Here is a 20,914-nt window from a genome sequence, read left to right as displayed (position 1 = left end):
CCATATAATTGGATGGCCAATCTCTCTGTTCGTACATGATGCGACGCGACGGCCCGCGCTATTCGTCGGTGGCTACCTGCTAGGTGCTGGGAACAGAGGGAAGCAGCTTGAAAGCGAGCAGCTATTCTTGGCTTCTACCTGCCGGCTTATGATGCAATAGCAATACGAAACAAATGCACTTCACAATAAGCACGGGTATACAACGTCGTATTACTATCATCAGCCTTGGCCATCGACAGGCAGTTGATGAAAAGCGACAGGGCGGTCGAGTTGGGAGCTGGGTCGAGGCCGTTGCACCTAAAAGAGGCTTGCGCTTTGAAACCTTGACGGCACAATTCAGCTCTCCTCGGTATAATCTATCTACTACACCTACAACTACAACTGCACAGCTTGCTTAGGTATACTCCATTGGTGCTCCGTACGGCTCCGTGCTTCCAGATCCTTCTTACCCGACTTGGGCACAGCCGCTTCTCTTCTGTTCAGTTCTGGCCGAGTCTGTGGAGATAAGAATTATGCACAGCACGTTGTCCTGGGATATGATACCAGCGGCAAGGACCCGTGGGAATCGCGATGACAGCGAGAGAAGTGATCCGTCACTTTGCCTGGGGCGCACATGGGCTTGACCTGGTCGCTGGCCTCTGGCAGTACGAGTAGTGCAAAACTAACAGGCCTGTGATCCTGGCAATGGCCCATGACTGGGAAAAGTCCCAGGTTCCCATCACCGAATCCGCGACAGCTGCGAGTACGAAGCATCCGGTGATATCATCAATTACCAACCAGCCTGTATCTGCGCTCTCGCTCCTGGTTCCAAACCTGGAGCCAAACATGAAGCGCTGAGACTGTGCTGTGCCCGTGCCCAGTAGACCAAGCGGTTGAGGCGCTGTGGGTGCTGCGACATTATTCAGGCGCAACGCCACGATAGCGGCAAACTCCCACAGGCGCGCTCTCGGACTTGGCGAGACGGCCAAATTGCGTCCCAAGCACCTTGGGCGGAGATGGACGGAGTACCTAATACCACCTTCCAATGCACTAATCAATGTACCTAAGCATCGATCATAGGTAGCTCGACGGGCTGCGTGAACCGGCGCACGCCAAAAACCACACACCAAAAAAAGGCCGTTTCAAGTCGTTGCCCCCCGGACAACACCAAAACACGCAACGCAATTTCCCATCTCCACGGCTCCTCCCACCAACTATGGTTGGCGGCCAGAGCCACAGCCCCTGAGTCCGCTGCCTCGGATCCTCAGCGCCAGGCCAAGCAGCCCTACCGTTTTGCTCTCTGTCACTCTTTTTGCTCAGTCTCTTCATCTACGGCTGCCGCCTGTGCCCCGTATCCACCACGCTATTGCTGACCTGACTGCTTTGTTAATGGCAGCTACCTAGTGGCCATTTTGCCGTCACTTCAAACTGTTATATCCTCCCCCAGTCCGTGGTGCACGCGACTTGTCCAAGCTGCAGCAGGCCCGCCGGCTTAAGTGAACCATCTTCAATTCTCCATTCTCTTCGCCCGGCAGCTCTCGCTTCTCCTTCGATAACCATTCTGCTCTCTCGGAGCCGCAAAGGAGACAAAGAACAAGGATCCGCTTCCCCTCTCCTACGAGCAAGCACCACCAGAGACACACACAGGACTCCTCTGGCTTGGACTCCGCAAAACTCTGCTTCTCTCTTGCTGCTACAACTGCTTGTATTCTGTCTTTGATTCTGCCTCCTCCGCCATGTCTGCCGAAACCGAGAACCGCCCGCACTCTCCCGAAGCGGCACCGTCGCAAGCTATTGGTGCAAAGCCTGAGCCCGCCCGCGCTCTCTCGGCGGCTTCCACCACCTCCCAAGGCTCCAGCACCGATGCCAACTCCCGAGACTCGCTAGGCAGCGAGCTGTCTTCTCGCATGTCCAACTCCTCCCGCATGTCCACTATGTCAATGCAGTCCATCTCCGGGAGGTCGTCTTCCAGGACCCGGCGCCGAGGCTTCATGCGGCCTCAGGGCACCGACTTTGCGGCCAGCGCCAAGTCCCGCGAGAGCGTGATGAGCTTGGGCAGTATTGCACACCTGCAGTATTACTTTGCCCGAACTGGCCTGCTTGATGGCAAAGGCGGACAACTAGCTCGGAAGAAGCAGCCACGAGCGACTCTGGATCTGGCAGTCTTGGAGGGCACAGCGCCTATGACGGTACATACACCCACGACTGCGGGATTCGACGTGGACCCCTCTTTTGTTTCCATGGGCAGCAGCCCAGATCTCTCTGGACAGGGGTTCATCACCGACAATGTCATGGAATCTCCCACGGGACTGGGCGAGATGGACGACTTCTCCGACGACTTCGAGGAGGACCCTGACATTCTCCCGCCCACAGTCAGCACATACAACCACAGGCAAAAGGTCGTTCCTAAGCCCCCAACGGTGGCGGAGCTCAAGGCAGAGCTAGAGACCACGCTGCAAGATGCTCTCAAGGTCCTGAAGGAGGCAAAGGCCCGGAAAGCAGGGTCATTTCATGCGCCCAGCGATGCGCCTCAGTATGCCAACATGCCTGCAGAAAACACCCAGAGCTGGTACGAGCTGCAGGGTATGAACATCCTCGACTTCGTGACCTTGGCCATCCGCGCCGCCAAAAATTACTACACAGCCCACGAACTGCCTGACCGGCTGGACTCCATCAAGTCGGAAAAACAGATCCGGACAGATCTTTTGGGCGTAATGGAGGTGCTGAAACAGATGGCCACCAGAAACTTCAAGGACGGCATGAAGGACGAAGAGATTGACACCATGGTTGCTTGGATTGAGAGTGTTTTTGACATCCTCAAGAAGGAGGCCGCCATCGAAGCAACGGAACAGGCCGAGCGACAGAGCTGGTCGTGGATGACGGGCGACTGGGAAGGCAGAGAACTGGAGCGTGAACGACAATTCCTCATTTCCATGGACCCCGACGACGAGCCGCTGCCCGAGTGGACGCCGGCTTCCAGCGCCGCGGAACAACCGACACCGTTTCTAGAGGCCATGCAAAACGGACTTAGACTTGTGAGGCTGCACAACGCCGCAGTCAAGAAATCCAGGAGGCGATTCGGAGCGATCCCAACCTTCCACGTCGACACGCAGAAGCCGTACCGGAGCGCCGATAACCTCCGATACTGGGCCAAGGCTGCCGAGCTGCGCTTCGAGTGCCACATCTCCATCGACGCCCTGGGCATTGTGTACAACAATGGCCCCCAAGTCTGGCTAGATTTTGAAGCGGCCATCCTAAGGTGGTGTGCGCATGTGAGGGAAGAAATCACAAACGAGTTGGTCTAAGACCCTTAGCACTTGCTTTTTGCATCTTCCTTTTCTTTTTTACTTCTTTTTTTGAATTATCATGTTTTAATAACCGTTTTAATACGTGCATCTGCTCATACAAATGGTATTAATACAGCAGAAAAAAAGCCTTCTCGCTCCTTGACGAATTCACGTTTCGATAAACAGACATTTGACTGGAGACTTCTTCTTTAATACTTTTTTTCTGCTGGACCATAGGGCCTATCGCTATCTTGGCCTACAACTTTTTTTTTCTTAGCCTTTTCTTTTTGGATTATTATTGATTCTTTCAGGACATACACACACACATACAGATATATCGAGACAGAGGGACCGGTTTTCTCTCACTGAGACAAAGATTGACGCTATATAACTACCAAGGACACGCATTTTTTTTCCCCGTTCCCTCTCTCTCTCTCTTACAATTTTCGATCTCTAATTTCCTCATCATATCTTTTGATACTTTTAGCCTGTCGAGTTTGCATCGCTGGCGAGGTTTCTTCCATTTTCTTACCTTTTTTTTTTACCCCTTCTTACTTGGCCCAACAGATTTTCTTTCTCTTCTTTGTGTATTCTCACTATATCATACACCTTTTTTTATTTTGTCGATTGGGTCGAAAAGAAGGAAAGAATGAAACAAAAAAAAATACAAACATTAACAGAATGCTGTACAGATATATATGGATGGATGGACGGAAGGGAGGAAATGAATAGCGCGAGAGCCTAACCTCGATGCCATTTGTCAACATATAAATACCCCAGTGGCGTAAGCGCAGGCGCAGGCGCAGAGAAGGATATTCTTTCGATAACGGCGGGGCGGACAGAACGGTAGACAGAGAATGAATAAAACTGGTTATTCACAGTAATATTACTTTGCTACGTGTGTGATTTGCGTTCTAGTATCTCTTGATGTAGACGAAGATGAAGCCAATTTTGTATTATATTCGGTTTGCTATTAATACACTCCAAACCCAAAATAACGCCCTAATTACCATACTACCTAACATATAGAGAAAAGAGAGAAAGAAAAGAAGGTCCTAGCCATCTTCCAGACCAAAGATCCAAAATACCATCCATCGTTTACTCAATGTCCACCTTTCGCACCTCCATCCACTCCTTCTCCACCTTTGGCACCGTCACAATCAACACTCCCTCCTCCATCTTGGCCGTGATGCCAGACCCATCCACCTCCACGTCCTGATCCTCCTCGGCCACGCCCGCGGGAGGCAGCTTCACCTCCTTCTCGAAGACGCCGACCCTGCGCTCCCGGACTGTCGTGAGCGTCTGCAGGAAGGCCTCGTCGCCGGGGCGATGGACGACGCCGGCGATGCGGAGGGTGCGGGACTGGGGGTTCCAGGTCACGCCGATGTGGTCCTTCTTGGCACCGGGGAGGGCGGCGTGGAGGATAAAAGCGGTAGGGGTGTTGAAGATGTCAATGGGAGGAGTGAAGGTGTCGTCGGCCTCTTCTGGCTGCTGTTGCTGGGCGTTTCTGTCGGCAGGGCGGTAGTACCGCTCAGCTTGGTCGCGCAAGTTCTGGAAGAAAGGATGGTCCATGAAGCCGCGCATCATGCCGGGGAAGTCAAAGGGAGGGTGGGGAGGAGGAGGGTGATGAGGAGGGCCTCCGGGGCCGCCAGCGCCGGGACCGCCTCCGAAGGGTCCTCCGAAGCCTCGGCGCCATCCGCCGCGACGGCCTCCACAGCGGCCGCCTCGACCGTGGCCGTGAGCGTGGGCATGGCCCCAGCCGCCACGGCCATGAGGGCCACCGCGTCTGCCTCGTCGGCCAGAGGGGTCTTCGGACGAATAGAAGGGAGGAGGGACGCCTTCGTGGCCGTGGTCCTCGCCGTCGCTTTCCGAAGGAGTGACTTCGGCGGGGTCGGGGAATTCCTCTCCTTCCTGTGCCGTATCCGGAGAGGCATCGTGACTGCCCTTCTCGTTCTCGGCCTCTCTGGCAGCGGTATTCGTATGCGCAGTGCCCGTATTCACATTATCGGTGTACGCCTGCGGATAATCATGGTAATGAGGCGAACGATTGCGTCTGCCGCGTCCGCCGCGTCCAGCCCAGTCGGCCTCGTCAGGGAAGTCGTTGGGGGAGAAAGGGAAAGGGCCGTGAGGTGGCGGGTGAGGACCGCCGAATGGGAAAGGCGGCGCTGTGTTGGTGTGATCTACACCGGCGCCTGGCTGGCGAGGAGGGACGCCATTAGGATTGAGAGCGCCGTAGAAGGAATGGAAAATGTCCCATGGGTTATCGTAATGGGGTGCCATGATGATGGTTGTGCGTTGTTTGAAGAAAGTTGTAAGAGAAACAAGGTAAAGAAGGTTGTAGGTGTGTGTTAGATGTGTACAAGGTTATACCGTTGGTGTTCAAGGTAAAGTACAAACACGTCAAGAGATATCTCGTGGTTATCGTCCAATTTTATATCTCGAGCTAGGATACACAATGGCAAGGGACTAAACGCAAGAATAGATGCCGCGTAACCGTATTAATGACTGTTTTAGGCAGTCATTCAGCCAGCTCAGCGAACTACGTACGTACGTCGTCGACACCCAACGAAGCGGAGAGAAACAGGAGAGCGGCAAATTAAGCAATGTGCGCGTACAGTATGGAAGCCTTTAGTGCACCTGAACTATCTATTGATGAGTTGTAAGAAAACGATACCAGAGATGGTGTGACGAAGACACGCGTCACCCAGTTGAGAAGCTGCGTGGCAAAAGCCCCAGAAAGCTACAGCTTTAGCACTAAAATTGAAAGCTTCGTGCGAGATACACGCACTACGGGAGTCGGTTCCGGGCCCGAGGCACACCCGAGTCGGACGGTCGGTGAGCGGTGGCGCCGTTGTGGACGTGCGGCTGGGTGGGTGCCTGAATGGGAGTTTTATCTTTTTTTTGGGGTGTTTTGAGTGGTGAATTGGCATGTGAATTTGTGATTTAAGGTACATGTTTGATGGCTTGATTTGGTCTGGTGATTTCTGCAACTATGAAGTGCATATTATAAGTTTGGGCGTGTTAGTTCATGAAATAGGTATGCCATTACTGCCTACGTATAAGACAACGTGATTATGATGTGGTTTCCATTATAATAAGTATTCTAAGATGATTCGTCAACAGCAGTGTTGTTTAATAGCTACTACTCAAAAAAAGTGACATGAGACTTAGGATCCGCAGTCATCAATTGCTTCCCTCATAGGGTAGCTACCTATACGGAAATGTATTCGAATATGTCATGGAACGCTAATGTTTGTTTACAAACCGGTATATATAATACGCCAATGACAAGAACGATGATGCAGCACAAATAATCGAATGGAAGTGCTCCGTAAAAAAAATCATTATTCATCATTTCACTCCCACAGCCCGTGCACATGCTCACTTACAAGTTACAAGCCTTCCTCTTTATTTCCCCAACAGCCACTTGAATCCCTCTTCCGAATCCTGAGTATGCTTCTCGGTAATCTTCAAATCCGGGAACATGGCCCAAAACGCATGCGGCATTCCAGGGTAGATGTCCCTTTTGGTAGGCACCCCATCATCCCGGAACACTTGCTCCATAACCAAACCGCTGTCACGGACAGCATCTAATCCGCAAATTTGGAAATACGTCTTGGGAATGCCCTTGTGAGTGGGGAACGCCAATGGGAATGCCTTTGGGCTAAGTGGATCAGACTGATATGTCTCTGTTTAAGAGAGTGAGCAAAGATTCAGCAGCGTTAATCTGGCAGTGATGGAGGAATGGATTATGCAACTTACTCCAGATAAAGTCCACTGATGAAGCGGATAGGATTGGCGCATCGGCATTCTGCTCAAGGCTGATGAATCGATCCTTGTACTTTTCAGGCACCGTTTGGTGGTTTACGCCGCCTGGCATCGCCGCATAGATGCCGGTCAAAGGAGGAGACAGCTTGTCGTTCACATATAGGTGGGCTGCGATTACGGCCATCTCACCCCCTGAGCTTTCGCCTCCAACCAGAAATCCCTTCTCCGGATCAATACCCAAGGATTTGACGTTTTTGGCAGTCTGACGGATTGTAAATCATCGTTAGCAGATATTGAGCTGTTGTCTGGTTTGTATACCCAGCATTTATGCTCACCCATTTGAGAGCATCAAAGGCGTCGTCAATTGCCGCCGGAAACACATGTTCAGGGGCAAGTCGATAATCGACATCCACGACAACCCCTCCAAGCTTTGCAAACAACGCACAGAGCCAAGCCTCCGTGTCCAAGTCCCCAACTGTGTATCCTCCTCCGTGGAAGACGACAAGCCCTGGGCGTCCATCAGATGAGTCATCCCTGGGCTTGTAGACGCGGCCGCCAACGTTGCGGTTGTCCCGCACTGGGATGCTGATGTCCTCTAGGGTGTACGGAAGAGTGGCCGGGTCAGTTTTCGAGGCTGCATCTTTTGCGGCTTGCAGCATAGCACGGATTTGAGGGATATCGGTGATTGTGCCCCAGGGGGTTAACAGGGGCGACCCTGAGTTGAAGATCTTCATATAGCCATATCAATTATTAATTATTCGAATTATATGCACCAGAATCAAGACCAATACTTCCTTATAAGAAACTACCGGAAGTAGAAGAAGGCTTACAGGCTCAAACTCAGGATTCACTTTGCTCAAGGCACGGATCTCTTCAATGGCAAGCATTGTGGCTGAATAAGAACAAATATCTTCTAACAAAAGAATGAATTCGATTCGCAAAACGTTTTTATTTTGCTTTCGGTGAATTTAAAAACAGCCATCGATCAAGGCACAAGAGTCTATTTATAAAGAATGAAAATGGCACTTCAATGCCTTCTTCACCACTACTATTTCACCAGCTCCTATTTCCTATTCGTGGAAGTTCAATGAAAGCCAATCTCGCAGTTTGAATTCCCAATCGGGAAAGTTTAGGAACGGAAAATGTCTCAAGCCAGGCCTCCAAACCAGGCACTAAACCGTCGAGACAAAGCGTCTGGTGCTGCTAATTTCGGGGATAATAGCTCCTGGCGTCAGAAGAACCCATCCGCAGCAAACACCGTTAAACGGCTGCCCGGAGCTAAGATCGGATCCGCGTACTGTGAAAAATACAGGGGTTCGCCGGCAGTGGAGACCGGAATCTCCACGGCTACGTGGTCAGCTCGCGAGGCTTTCTGTATTCAATGGAATCTAGCCCTGCTCTTGGACAGAAATGAGTAACGGCAGAGCTATTACGGGGAGCTCCAGGTACAAACGAAAATGGCCCTCACAGAAAATACTAGCTACAAAGAGACTTAGGCGGATGACGTCAGCGGAAAACTTGCTCAAGTGCGCCAACCTTCCGCGTCTGCACGTGAGATTCCAGCGCTGTGATTGGTCCAACTGGCTGCTTAGAAATGCAAATGCGAATCTGGCGTGACCCATTTCAACATCCATCGCCATGCTTCGAGGGAGCAAATAAAAAAGAATTAGGATGAAACAGGCCTCACTGTTATAGAACCACCATACACATTCCATTGCGCTACGACCAACGAGCACCATGGACGCCAAACCTGCTACTTTCTGTACGTCAAGTTGCTCCCACGTCCTCTCTGCACAAAGCTAATTGCCATACAAAAAAAAGCCTTGGCCTCTGCGCCTGTTGCGTCTCCCGCAAAGTCCGAGAGTGCTTCCAAGCCCAAGGTCGGTTTTGTCTCATTTTTAGCATGGAGGAACATCCAGTACTAATGTTAGAGCAGCCTTGCTGCGTATGCAAGGAAGAAAAGGCGAAGCGTGATGAGTGCATGCTTTTCTCAACAGCCAAAAACCCTGCTGCCGACTGCATATCCCTCGTCGACCAGTACAAGAGTTGCATGCAGGGCTTCGGTTTCAGCGTGTAATATTGAGGGTTTCAGCTTGGTGTAGGACTATGTACATTATGAATATCTAGACGATCAAAAGTACGGCGCTCAATTCTTCTCCACTCTTGTTCAACGATTCGATCACTTTGTCAAACGCGATGCAAACTCGGGTAGTGCTGAGATTGTGATACGACTCCCGCTGTTGGGTGGATGTATGGCCCTGTTTATGACCCATGCTGATGGATAATCACCTTCTCTAAAGCTGTTGCAGCATCATTCTCCCTCCCTTCATATCCAGCCAGCATCATATCTTCTAAATCGCCCACCATTCTTTGTGCGTTGGTTACTAGTTCCACCATCTGAGCTTCGATATTCCCTCTTCTATCCATCAACCGGGTTATCTCTGTACAACAGTATTGCCGCCTCTCTTCACTATAACAAGCAGTTAGCCTGGCTCAGGACGTAGGGTAAATGCATGCTTCTTCACCGTTGGCGTTGCAAGTCTTCTTGCCAAGCAATGGCCTTTGCTCGTAGTTCCGCAAGCGCAGCATCAAAGTCGGCTGTCGCTGCCTTGATATTCTCATCTCGATCTTTCTTAAGCTTTATCGTATCAATGCTTTGTTCTTTTCTCGTTTCTTTAGCAATGATATGGGTAATCCATCGACATACTCTGAGAATCCGCGTTTGCGCCTCCAAAGCAGCATCGCCAGGACCAGACGACTCGCTGGAGCGAGGACGAGTATTTCTTCCCGCCATTGCGAGAACGTCTGACTGAAATCTTCTTTTTGGAGCGAGAGAAAATATGTGATTAATTATTCTCACCAGAGACTTGAATATGAAGAAATTAACTGGGCTAAGACCTGAACCGTTCTGAGCAAGTTATGGGGGATGATTGGTTCTCGTTTAGGAGGAAGGCGCGAACTACGGGACTGCGCACTTTAGAAAGGGGCACACTCAGACTCAGGCACCATTGGAAGTTATTGATGCATCTATGAATCGACTCAATTGATTAACAAAATTTAGAAGAAAACACCATTACAGAGATATGGCAAGCAATAGATTTGCATCTTTGAAATTCAAATATTATCTTACAGCATCCTGCTAGAAAGCTGACTTTTTATCTACCTTGACAAAGCAATATCGTCTATCCTCAAAATCATCTTCACCGTCTCGGCCGCCAGCTCAATAGCGCTTGTGCTGACCAAGAGCGGCTGCAATACGTTCTCCTTGGAGATATTGGTGTTGACTCCTCCAGATTTGATGCTGACACCAGCGTTCTTCTCTCCCATCTCGTGTCGATGTCTCAGGTCAGTAACGACCTTGATGCTGTTCAGACCAGCGTTCTCGGCCAGTGTTGTGGGAATGACCTCCATGGCATCCGCAAAGGCCTTCCAGCAGATGGCCTCGGTGCCTGTCAGGCTGCGAGCCTGCTTAGACAGCTGGGCGGCAATCTCAATCTCAGGAGCACCACCACCAGCAATCAAGGCCTTTTTCTTAACCAGACATCGGAGCACACAAAGAGCGTCGTGGAGACTTCGCTCTGCTTCCGCCAGAATAAGTGAGTTGGCACCACGCACAACCACAGACACGGTTTTGCCAGTAGCCTTGGCTCCGGTAACCTTGACCATACGTGATCCTGATGATTGAACTTCCTCAACGAGATCCGCAGATCCAAGCTTGTCCTCAGTGAAGGAGTCGATATCTGCGATGGGCTTGCAGCCAGTAGACTTGCAGATAAACTCGACCTCGTCTCGCTCGATATCCTTGATGGCCATGATGCCAAGCTTAGCCAGGAAGTGTAGGGAAAGGTCGTTGACGGCATCTCGAAGGATAGACTTCTGGATCAAGAGCACGTTGCACTTAGCCTTCTTGATCTTCTTGGCCATGTTCAAAAGGTACAACCGCTCCTCCTTGACAATCTTGTCCATCTGGCGGTAATCGTTGACTTGGATCGTGTTTTCCATCTTTGTAGCAATATTTAGTACAGAGTCTTAATAGTAGGTGGCGTGGCAACCGTGCAGACTTACATCAGGCTTAGGAGGGCTGAGCTGGAACTGGATAAGACCAATGCGAGCCTTCTCCATTCTGAAAGGACCACCAGCGTTCTTCAGGACTGGCTGTGTGAGGACCAGACCATCCACCAGCTCACTATCCTCGATCGTTCCTCCTACTCTTCTGATAATGCGAATGTTGTTAAGATCCACGTTCTCAGCAGTCTTGACATCGATCGTCTTAGTAATAGCGTTGACAGCCATGGGGCCGAGGAGGTTCGAATACTGAGAAACGATCTTGGATGACAGAGATGTGTTGGCAGCCTGGAGAAGGGAAGCGTTGTCAGTTAATGAGATAGGCTGGGACATCTCGTGTAGAACTTCGACGGCGGCGGCGGATGCTCTTTGGAAGGACTCGGAAATGACTGAGGGGTGGATGCCCTTGGACAGCAATCGGTCAGCGGCACCGAGAAGGCTGCCGCAGATGACAACGACGGAGGTTGTTCCATCACCGGCCTCGACATCTTGGGCTCCTGACAGGTTAACGAGCATCTTTGCTGTCGGGTGCATGACCGACATGCTCTTGAGCATTGTGTTTCCGTCATTGGTAATGATCGTTTCCCCCTTTCCGCTTCGGATCATCTTGTCCATGCCTCGAGGGCCGAGAGATGTTCGGATTGCATCGGCGACAGCTAAATTTGTGTTAGCAAGTTCAAACGCTCTGTCATGCCTCGATCGAATAAACAAACCTCTGGCAGCGACAATGTTGGACGACCGCACCGCCATGGGCTTCTCCTTGTCCTGTGTCCATGGTTAGCGGGGCAGCTCAGGAGCTCGACGTGCAGCTTTGGGTTTTTACCTTGAAGGCGGCATTGTTGGTGTTGCCGCTTGAAACAGCCGGTGCAGACATTTTGGAGATTCTGGTTTACTTCTTGTTCAATGTAAAAAACAGTCTCCGAAAAGCCTTGATCACGGCGAGCTTTGTAAGGAAGCAGGGTCGCGGTTCTGGTAGCCTGGTTGACATCCCACCTTGTCTGCCCTACTCCGCCATATCAGTAACGGAAATTTTGGAGTCGGCGCCAGAGATAATCCATGCTCCGGCGGTACCTTCCCCCTGCCCAGCAGCTGCTATTGGCCCAAACCAGACTAGCTTAGCAGGGTCCCAGCGACAGGCTCCAATGCGCTGAGCTCAAGGCAGCTGAGATTACGGAATGCTTCTATGACCTTCATCAGCCATCATATCCAACGCGCATCACAACCAGCAAAACACTCCACCCCTCATACTGACCACACGATTGCTCTGGTCTAGCTCATACCAACCCAAATTCATCCTTCCGTTAGCCCCGACCTCGTTTTTTCTACGGACATTGTGTCCAGTTTGCAGATCCCATCATGGTAAGCAAGCCAGCTAGACTCAATGAATGCTGGTCATTACTAACTGCCCAAGCCTTCTGCAACCGGTCAAAACTGGGAGAAGTACTCGAAGAGATTCGCCGACGATGAGATAGAAGAAAAGAAGATCACCCCTCTCACAGATGAGTACGACTTGTCATCCGTTAGCATGTTCCTTGAAGCTGGGAGGGGACTAATCCGAACCTAGGGATATCCAAGTTCTCAAGACATACGGCGCTGCCCCATATGCGTCGGCCATCTCAAAGCTCGAGAAGCAGATCAAGGAGAAGCAACAGAGTGTAGACGAGAAGATTGGTATCAAAGTATGAGAAGCAATGGCCACGATGGATCTGCACACATGTCTAACGCATTGCCATAGGAATCCGACACCGGTCTCGCACCACCACACTTATGGGATGTCGCCGCCGACCGGCAACGAATGTCAGAAGAGCAGCCTTTCCAGGTGGCACGATGCACAAAGATTATCGCCGACGAGAAGGGAGACGAGTCCAAGAGCAAGTACGTCATCAACGTCAAACAGATAGCCAAGTTCGTCGTTCAGCTTGGCGACCGCGTCAGTCCTACGGATATCGAGGAGGGTATGCGAGTTGGTGTGGACCGAAATAAGTACCAGATTATGTTGCCGCTACCTCCGAAAATCGATGCCAGCGTCACCATGATGACAGTTGAGGAGAAGCCAGACGTTACCTACGGCGATGTTGGTGGCTGCAAAGAGCAGGTTGAGAAGCTACGAGAAGTCGTCGAGATGCCCTTGCTCTCGCCAGAGAGATTCTCAAACCTTGGTATCGACCCCCCCAAAGGCGCACTACTCTATGGCCCACCCGGAACCGGCAAGACTCTCTGCGCCAGAGCTGTTGCAAACAGAACAGATGCTACCTTCATTCGAGTTATTGGCAGTGAGCTTGTTCAGAAGTACGTTGGTGAAGGTGCTAGAATGGTTAGAGAGCTGTTCGAGATGGCCCGGACAAAGAAGGCCTGTATCATCTTCTTCGACGAAATCGATGCTGTTGGCGGTGCTCGATTCGACGATGGTGCTGGTGGTGACAATGAAGTTCAGCGAACCATGTTGGAGCTCATTACCCAGCTGGACGGCTTCAACGCACGAGGAAACATCAAGGTTATGTTCGCCACCAACAGACCTTCAACACTGGACCCTGCTCTGATGCGACCTGGACGAATTGACCGCAAGATTGAGTTTTCGCTTCCCGATCTCGAGGGCCGAGCCAACATCCTGCGAATTCACGCCAAGAGCATGTCCGTCGAGCGAGATATCCGATGGGAGCTCATCTCTCGTCTCTGCCCTAACGCTACCGGTGCTGAACTGAGGAGTGTATGTACCGAGGCCGGTATGTTTGCCATCCGAGCACGAAGAAAGGTGGCTTCTGAGAAGGATTTCTTGGATGCGGTAGACAAGGTTATCAAGGGCAACCTCAAGTTCAACTCAACAGCGACGTACATGCAATACAACTAAATAGGCTTTCTTATAATATTATTGATGTATGAATATGGGCAAACCTTGGGCGATGGGGTGTGTGCTGATGCATCCTTAATCTTTCTTACTCCATAATGGGAATAGAAACTGGCGTTTACGAGTGGTTTAACCTGCTGGTTCTGTAAAATCAAGAATGAGGTGATACCATTTCCTAACGTGAATCCAATTACTTTACACATAATTGCCTGCCCATGAAGCATACAACAGATCTTGGAAGCTTTGGCGTTGGGGGTGATATGATTAGGTATGAAGCTTTCACCTCAAAGACAACTGCTATCGCGTAATTATTGCCCAGCAAATCTCATTTATCTATTTCGCTTTCGTGAACTGTTTATGCAATAATCAAAATTAACCAAACGCTTAGAAAGGCTATGCAAAAGGTTCTTTTTGTCTTACTCGTCCGATTCCATTAAGTGGCTCTTATAGCACTTTTCGTATACTATGCCGCGTCCAGCCCTCCAGGTAAAATACATGACATACAAGTCAAGAATCAGACATTGAATATGGCTGATATATGGGAATAGAATGCTAATGAGAAAAGAAAAGAAAACAAAATAAAAAAATTGCGAAACTCGAAAATGAAAGCACATGCTGCTCTCCTACCTAGTGGTATCTACCTAGCCCATTGTTCCCAATCTTCCTATATCCTAAATCCTGATCCTAATAATTGCAGAAAATAAAAATTAAATAAAACAAATTCAGTGCGCTATGTAGTAATAAAAGCCGTTATAAGTCGTGACGGGGAAATTATTGTCCGTTCTCGTATTGTTGTAGTTTGGTTTGCTGTTATGGATGTTGAGGCGTAAATATGCTCCTTTTTTTTTTTCATGCAGTGTCCATGTTGGATAAACAGCCCAGACAGACAACTTCGCCCTCGGGGCCCTCTTCGACGCAGCAACGGCTGCATATCATGGCGTGATGGGTGCTGCTGCTGTTGTTGTTGGCTGAATTTCTGCTAGATGTGCCTTCTCGATCGCTAGCACGACTGTCATCATGCTGCGGCGCGTGTGTATTCAAAGTGCCCAGAGACATCTCGCATTCGTCTTCGTCCATGTGAAAGGATCGCTGGACGCCTTTATTCTCTTCAAGGAGAGGCGTTTCTGGGTCGTTGTGGAGGTTCTTCTGGCGTCGGCATTCACGAATGCAGACGAAGCAGGTTTGCTCTTGGCACGATTGGCATCGGGCGAAGGAGTCGAGGTCGGATTTTTTGGTCGGCCTCCGGTGGCAAACGTGGCACGGCATGATGGCCACGCCGTTGATCTTGACAGGGCCTTTGCAGTCGTTACTGCTGGCATGAGCGCCTTGCGATACGGGTGTTGTCGCTAATAGCTCGCGAGAGGCGGCTCGCCGATGTGAAAAGTGCGAGTCGCCATCGTCGTGAATCGTTCTGAATCGTTTTGTCGGGGGCAGCGTCTTGCGCGCCAAAATACTGCCGTCCACGCTGCTTTCTGGGGCTGTCTGTTGGTTCAAGACGTGAAAAACCGCGGCGCTGGAGCTAGGATGTGGAAATCGGAGGGATTCATTGCCGTCGTGATCCCATTTGCGTTTTGTCGTCGCGCGATGGACATCGTCGCCCACATAGGGCATGATTGGATGCGAAACTCGGGTTTGCTTTTTGGCCTGAAGAGAGAAATGCTGCGACAGCAAACGCTACTGCAGTTGCAAGGGAGACGGCCACTCCAATGAAGGCGACGCAGGAAGATCGGCAGCGATTGGTATGCTCGGTAGAAAGAACGTCTCGTGCGTAGATTATCGGCAGAAAAGTCGCAGAAGCGGTTCTCGGAGACGATTGCGCCGGGTGACGAGTTGTACCGCCTTCACGCTGGAGAAAAGAAATGAAAATGGCTCAAGGTAGAAGGAATGTCTAGGTTAAAAAGAGATCATGTACGCTTTGCCCCCCCGTCAATTTTGGATCTGGATGTCCCTGTTGATCCAGCTTAATCACCGGGTGAATTTCGATTGAGGTGACGGGCTGGGGCGATTTTATTGGAGGTTTGCATTTATATGGGGCGTAGTCAGCTATGGAGGATTCTTGATGCAGGCAGGCCTAGTAGGGAGATGACACTCTATCACCCAGTAAGCAGCATTTTAAATCGTACCATGATACGGTAGTGATTATTATTTACAGAGTATTTCTCTTTAGTTAGAATATAAGCGTTAATTTAATCCATTTTCTCTTTACAGTCAATGGCTCAAGTATCCACGAGCTGGTTACTCCGTCCCTGGTAGTCGAGTTTCCATGTTACACCTTGGCCAAGACTGATTCGCTTTTAGCCTATCTGCAGCCCAATATGGAAAGGGAATAAGAACATGCCTTGGACATTCCATTAAGGAATGTTGTTCTGCCATCGGCTAGATACACAGCTTTCTGCCGGCAACTCGTGAAGTAGACTCCTGGGAATATGCCATCAGAAAATCACATATATATATATGCAGCACGTCTTTCACATGATGCGTAGACAATATTCAAATCGTTGTATAATCAGCAAAGCCGCTCGACCATGGTATATCTCATATCTCCGAATCAATAGATGATATAAAACTAGTATTGACACGGCATCTGAATTTTTTTCTTAAAAGCTCTAAGGCAGCCAACCCAGCCACCAACGTACATACACGCATCACGTCTTGTCAGAAACGACCAATCCATTTTATCCGCCTCCGCCAGCACAAAAGAGCTTTTTTTTCTAAGGAGGAAACTAGTAGTATACACAGGCACACAGGGAATTATAACCTCCTTCATCGGCGGACCTTGGTCTCCGCGGGAGGATCGTAGGCAAGCTTTCTGGACTTCAGCCAGGCCCACTTGTATCGCTTAACCCAGACGCTGAGAGCCCACAGAGCCGAAGTGGCAACCAAAACCTTCATACCCATCTTCTTGCGCTCGTCCATCTCGGGCTCGGCAGCCCAGTTGAGGAACTCGACAACGTCCTTGGCCATCTGGGAGGTGGAGGCAGGGGTTCCATCCTCGTACTCGACGAGGCCGTCGTACAGAACACGAGCCATAGCAATGCCGGTACCAGGGAAGTAAGGGTTGAAGTTCATGCCGGGAGCGACGGTGACACCCGCAGGAGGCTCCTCGGGGTAACCGGTGAGCAAGCTGAAGATGTAGTCACAGCCACCGTGGCGGGCCTTGACGATCAAGCTCAGATCCGGGGGAAGAGCACCGTTGTTGGCAAATCGAGCAGCCTCATCGTTCTTGTAGGGAGCAGGAATGTAGTCGGCCAGCTTTCCGGGTCGCATGGGGATCTCGCCCTGCTCATCGGGTTCGTCGGGGTACTCGTTCTCCTCAGCCAAGGCCTTGGCCTCGTCGACAGTCAGGACGGTACCGACGAGAGCTCGGTAGGGGACTCGAGAGAGGGAGTGGCAGCTGGCGCAGACCTCGCGGTAGACCTGGAAACCACGACGAAGACTATATTAAAGAAAAAAAAAGTCGGATGTGAGCAATCGAGCCTGCCAAAATAGCCAATTCTTGGAAATAGAGGTTTTATCTTACGCCTGGTGGTCGAAGGTCTTGAAGAACTGCTCGTGAACCCAAGGGTAGTGAGTGGCATGGAGACTGTGGTCAAAATCGTTAGCAATTGGTTGTGTAGACAAGAGCAAGCCGTGCAAGTATTTTTATGCCGCATCAGGCACACATGGCCGTCGACGTGATGCACAGCACTGCCATACAGGAACGGGGAGAAGTCACATACCCCTCCTCAGCAGGGGCCGAGGCAAAGGCCACGGGTCCATAGAGATGGTAGTACCAGGCCAGAGAACCGGCGGCGAGGGTGGTGGAAGCAATAGCGGCGATGTTGAGGCGCGCAGGAGAAGCTTCGGCACCAGAGCTTGTTGAAGCAGCACGCTAGAGAACACAGGTCAGCTCCAGCATTCCCCAAAAAGACTCAACAAGCCCCCAATGCAATTGAAATGCTCCCAGCTTGACGGCCTGCAGTTATTGTTGCAGCTGCCCAGCCCTCGGCAGGGCCTCCAGCGAGCCGTGGGGGAGCAGCATCATGGATTTTCGAGCTTGTGGTAGGTTTCGGGCCACCCACCTTGGAGACGTTCACGGCGGCATTTCGAAGCCCATTGAGGGTGCGCGCCGGGCGCAGACACGACCTTGCCAGCATAATTGGCAAGCTGTACCGAAGCCGCAGGGGGTGAGCCGCAATCAAAAGTGAGGACGGCGATGTATCGATCTCGGGTCGGGACGTTCAAAAGGGCTCAGCGGGAGAAGTTGATAGAGAAAATCCATCGTTCCGAAATGGGCCGACGCTGATTGGCCAAAGTCACGTGCGCATGGGATGTTTGGCTCGGAGAGGTGGGGAGCAGAGAAGCCGCCCGGAATGCGAGGGTGCAGCGACTTTTCAGCAGCCGTGCCAGCTGCGCGACAGCTGTCCGCCAGGTGGCGGCGCTCGCTAATGCACGCTGGCCAAACCCGCACTCCGCCCCCTGTAGCGAGTTTCATACAGCCTTATCTGCTGCAGGTTGCCAGGCAAACCAGGCACTTTCGCCGTGCCCCGCCCCCACCATTGTCAAAACAATCCGTCAATCATTTCGCACCTCGATACGAAGCCTCACCAAAAAAATCTACCAGCAGGGCTCGCAGCCTCGATCTTGCTTCTCGCGCTTGCCGCTTTTTTTATCTGTTAGACATCATCATACGTATTAGCTTTCGACTTCGTGCTCGCCTGCGAAATGGCCTCCTCCAAGATCTTCTCCCTCGAGGGCAAGGGGCTCAAGCTCGACACCGCCGAAGACATCGAGCCTCATCTCGCCCCCCTTCGCGCGCTGGATGACGTCGAAGAAGTGCGATTCTGGGGCAACACACTCGGCGTTGGCGCTTGCCAGCGTCTCGGCGAAGTCCTGTCTACCAAGAAGAGCCTGAAGGTATGCGCGCTCCCGAGATCGCCCCTTATTTGTCCAGCACCCTGAGATCTAACAAGTGCAGTCTGCCAACTTCGCTGATCTTTTCACCGGCCGGCTGTTGAACGAGATTCCGGCTGGCATTTCCGCCATCCTTACCGCTGTCCTGAACCACCCCAACCTCACCACCATCAACTTGAACGACAATGCCTTCGGCCTCAACACCCAAGCCCCGCTTGTGGCTTTCCTGTCATCCCACGTGCCCCTCCAACACCTGTATCTGAACAACAACGGTCTGGGTCCCCACGCCGGTATTCTTGTCGCCGATGCCCTCTCAGAACTCCACGCTAAGAAGGAGGCTGCCCGCAAGGAGGGCAAGGAGGTGCCTTACCTCGAGACTGTCATCTGTGGCCGAAACCGACTTGAGAACGGAAGCATGGCCGCCTGGGCCAAGGCCTACAGCCTTCACAACAAGATTAGGGAGATTAAGATGGTGCAGAATGGAATTCGACAAGAGGGAATTTCTCGTTTGCTCAGCGAGGGTCTCAACCACGCCAGCGAGCTCAAGATTCTTGACCTGCAGGACAACACCTTCACTATCATGGGAGCCAGGGCTCTCGCCAAGGTTGTGCCCACATGGGTGGATCTGCAGGAGCTCGGTGTTGGCGACTCTCTGTTGAGTGCAAAGGGTAGTCTGCTGCTGGCTAACGCCCTGTCGCAGGGAAAGAACAAGAAGTTGGAGACCCTGCGGCTGCAGTACAACGACATCAAGGCCGAGGGCGTCAAGCAGCTGGCTAGATCTGCAAAGTCCGCTCTCCCTGCGCTAAGACGTATTGAGCTGAACGGCAACAAGTTTACCGAGGATGACGAGTCCATCCTCAGCCTACAGGAACTCCTCGAGGAGCGAAAAGAGAAATACGCCGGAGACATTATCATTGAAGACGAGTGGGGCGTTGACAGCCTCAGCGATCTTGAAGAAGAGGAAAGCGAGGAGGAGGAGGAAAGTGAGGAGGAGGAAGAGAAGGAGGAGGAGGAGGAAGTCGAGGAGAAGGCCGAGAAGCTCATCAAGGATGCCGAAGAGGCTCAAAAGCAGCCCGTTGCTCAGCGCAAGGACGAGGACGTGGACGATCTGGCATCGCAGTTAAAGAAGACTCAGCTATAATTTTGTTACGAGTTTTCTGTTCTTGTTCTTGGTATTCTTGGTTCCCTCTTCTGCTTCCCCCCGGCCCCCTTTTTTTCCAACAAGTTGGTTTATTAGACATTTCATTTCACACACAATACTCGCACTCGCACTCTTGCACATAGCACTCTTGACACACTTCACAAAAGGTTGCTTCCTTCATTATATCTCTCAATGAAAAAAAGTCGATACCCCCTTAGAAGTCGGTAGTTTTTTCATGGTCTCATTCATATGTAAAATAATCCAGTTAGAGGAGAATGTTACCTATGTATTGTCCCAGTCATCTCCGCCAAACACAAGTACATAACACTATTAGTAATGACACAAGTCACAACCCATACGTAATTTCAGTGTAAAATTGAGAACCAATTTTGTATGTATTGATAGCTGCTTTAAACTACTAGTACTACTTCTGGCGTAGATATACGAATGGATATTGGCGAGGTTGAAAGAGGGGTAAGGAGCAAGGGGTAAACAAAAAAGTGACACATACCTTGACCGACATCACAGCATCTCCTAGACTCTCTGTAGAAAAACATGTTAGCCCTCACTGTGTCTATCACAAAAGGTTTTATAGGGGAATCAGGGAGTTGAGAGTTGAAAGGGTATAAATGGAGATGAGAGGTTAGTAACAGAATGAGAAAGACCTGGGGAGAGAGAGAAAGACAAGAAGAGTAATTAGAACATGAGCTCAAAAAATGTGCCCCAAAACCAGCCACCTTCCAGAGTAATTTTCTTGCTCCTCATCCCTTGTAAGAAAGAAAAGAAAGACAAAACCAAGTGCGTATAGACATGATACCAACCACCGACAATTGACAAAAACAAAAACTAGAACCCTGCAAAGCTAGTCTGAGCTGCTATCTGACGGCGCCTATGACCACGAGCTGGCTATGACGACGCTTTACTATATTGTATGCG

At 50.9% G+C, this 20,914-nt stretch overlaps 10 protein-coding genes across 10 annotated transcripts; 4 read left to right on the top strand and 6 right to left on the bottom strand.

Annotated features, from left to right (window-relative positions):
• The first annotated feature begins 113 nt into the window (after nucleotides 1-113).
• On the top strand, nucleotides 114-4,139 carry TrAFT101_001557 (uncharacterized protein). Its single transcript, XM_066126359.1, has 2 exons — nucleotides 114-3,274; nucleotides 3,403-4,139. Exons 1-2 carry the CDS (start codon nucleotides 1,716-1,718, stop codon nucleotides 3,446-3,448), a joined length of 1,605 nt encoding a protein of 534 aa, XP_065982460.1. The 5' UTR covers nucleotides 114-1,715; the 3' UTR covers nucleotides 3,449-4,139.
• A 70-nt stretch (nucleotides 4,140-4,209) lies between these two features.
• TrAFT101_001556 (uncharacterized protein) lies at nucleotides 4,210-5,818 on the bottom strand. Its single transcript, XM_024907745.2, has one exon. The coding sequence runs from the start codon at nucleotides 5,544-5,546 to the stop codon at nucleotides 4,365-4,367; it is 1,182 nt and encodes a 393-aa protein (XP_024762664.1). The 5' UTR covers nucleotides 5,547-5,818; the 3' UTR covers nucleotides 4,210-4,364.
• A 687-nt stretch (nucleotides 5,819-6,505) lies between these two features.
• TrAFT101_001555 (uncharacterized protein) lies at nucleotides 6,506-8,431 on the bottom strand. Its single transcript, XM_024901787.2, has 4 exons — nucleotides 7,865-8,431; nucleotides 7,370-7,762; nucleotides 7,029-7,296; nucleotides 6,506-6,955 (listed from the first exon to the last, which is right to left on the bottom strand). The coding sequence occupies exons 1-4, from the start codon at nucleotides 7,919-7,921 to the stop codon at nucleotides 6,675-6,677; spliced, it is 999 nt and encodes a 332-aa protein (XP_024762663.2). The 5' UTR covers nucleotides 7,922-8,431; the 3' UTR covers nucleotides 6,506-6,674.
• A 261-nt stretch (nucleotides 8,432-8,692) lies between these two features.
• On the top strand, nucleotides 8,693-9,653 carry TrAFT101_001554 (uncharacterized protein). Its single transcript, XM_024909578.2, has 3 exons — nucleotides 8,693-8,796; nucleotides 8,856-8,914; nucleotides 8,971-9,653. The coding sequence occupies exons 1-3, from the start codon at nucleotides 8,772-8,774 to the stop codon at nucleotides 9,109-9,111; spliced, it is 225 nt and encodes a 74-aa protein (XP_024762662.1). The 5' UTR covers nucleotides 8,693-8,771; the 3' UTR covers nucleotides 9,112-9,653.
• On the bottom strand, nucleotides 9,556-9,828 carry TrAFT101_001553 (uncharacterized protein; the record flags this gene model as incomplete). The annotated part of the gene is made up of 2 exons (XM_024899699.2): nucleotides 9,556-9,672; nucleotides 9,742-9,828. The coding sequence occupies 2 exons, from the start codon at nucleotides 9,826-9,828 to the stop codon at nucleotides 9,556-9,558; spliced, it is 204 nt and encodes a 67-aa protein (XP_024762661.2).
• Nucleotides 9,829-10,062: 234 nt separating this feature from the next.
• On the bottom strand, nucleotides 10,063-12,063 carry CCT4 (T-complex protein 1 subunit delta). Its single transcript, XM_024907744.2, has 4 exons — nucleotides 11,923-12,063; nucleotides 11,813-11,864; nucleotides 11,100-11,755; nucleotides 10,063-11,036 (listed from the first exon to the last, which is right to left on the bottom strand). Exons 1-4 carry the CDS (start codon nucleotides 11,971-11,973, stop codon nucleotides 10,194-10,196), a joined length of 1,602 nt encoding a protein of 533 aa, XP_024762660.1. The 5' UTR covers nucleotides 11,974-12,063; the 3' UTR covers nucleotides 10,063-10,193.
• Nucleotides 12,064-12,307: 244 nt separating this feature from the next.
• RPT1 (26S proteasome regulatory subunit 7) lies at nucleotides 12,308-14,263 on the top strand. The gene is made up of 4 exons (XM_024902382.2): nucleotides 12,308-12,458; nucleotides 12,511-12,602; nucleotides 12,664-12,778; nucleotides 12,835-14,263. Exons 1-4 carry the CDS (start codon nucleotides 12,456-12,458, stop codon nucleotides 13,945-13,947), a joined length of 1,323 nt encoding a protein of 440 aa, XP_024762659.1. The 5' UTR covers nucleotides 12,308-12,455; the 3' UTR covers nucleotides 13,948-14,263.
• Nucleotides 14,264-14,793: 530 nt separating this feature from the next.
• Nucleotides 14,794-15,555, bottom strand: TrAFT101_001550 (uncharacterized protein; the record flags this gene model as incomplete). The annotated part of the gene is made up of 1 exon (XM_024899623.2): nucleotides 14,794-15,555. The coding sequence occupies one exon, from the start codon at nucleotides 15,553-15,555 to the stop codon at nucleotides 14,794-14,796; it is 762 nt and encodes a 253-aa protein (XP_024762657.1).
• An 852-nt stretch (nucleotides 15,556-16,407) lies between these two features.
• CYT1 (cytochrome c1) lies at nucleotides 16,408-18,167 on the bottom strand. The gene is made up of 4 exons (XM_024902381.2): nucleotides 18,006-18,167; nucleotides 17,664-17,815; nucleotides 17,465-17,527; nucleotides 16,408-17,380 (listed from the first exon to the last, which is right to left on the bottom strand). The coding sequence occupies exons 1-4, from the start codon at nucleotides 18,078-18,080 to the stop codon at nucleotides 16,708-16,710; spliced, it is 963 nt and encodes a 320-aa protein (XP_024762656.1). The 5' UTR covers nucleotides 18,081-18,167; the 3' UTR covers nucleotides 16,408-16,707.
• A 279-nt stretch (nucleotides 18,168-18,446) lies between these two features.
• TrAFT101_001548 (uncharacterized protein) lies at nucleotides 18,447-20,291 on the top strand. The gene is made up of 2 exons (XM_024899717.2): nucleotides 18,447-18,840; nucleotides 18,902-20,291. Exons 1-2 carry the CDS (start codon nucleotides 18,649-18,651, stop codon nucleotides 19,976-19,978), a joined length of 1,269 nt encoding a protein of 422 aa, XP_024762655.1. The 5' UTR covers nucleotides 18,447-18,648; the 3' UTR covers nucleotides 19,979-20,291.
• The last annotated feature ends 623 nt before the right edge of the window (nucleotides 20,292-20,914 follow it).

Source organism: Trichoderma asperellum, chromosome 1 (assembly GCF_020647865.1).
Source record: "Trichoderma asperellum chromosome 1, complete sequence".
Taxonomy (NCBI): domain Eukaryota; kingdom Fungi; phylum Ascomycota; class Sordariomycetes; order Hypocreales; family Hypocreaceae; genus Trichoderma; species Trichoderma asperellum.
The sequence above is the reverse complement of the archived record's forward strand: the minus strand, read 5'-3'. Positions and strand labels throughout refer to the sequence as shown.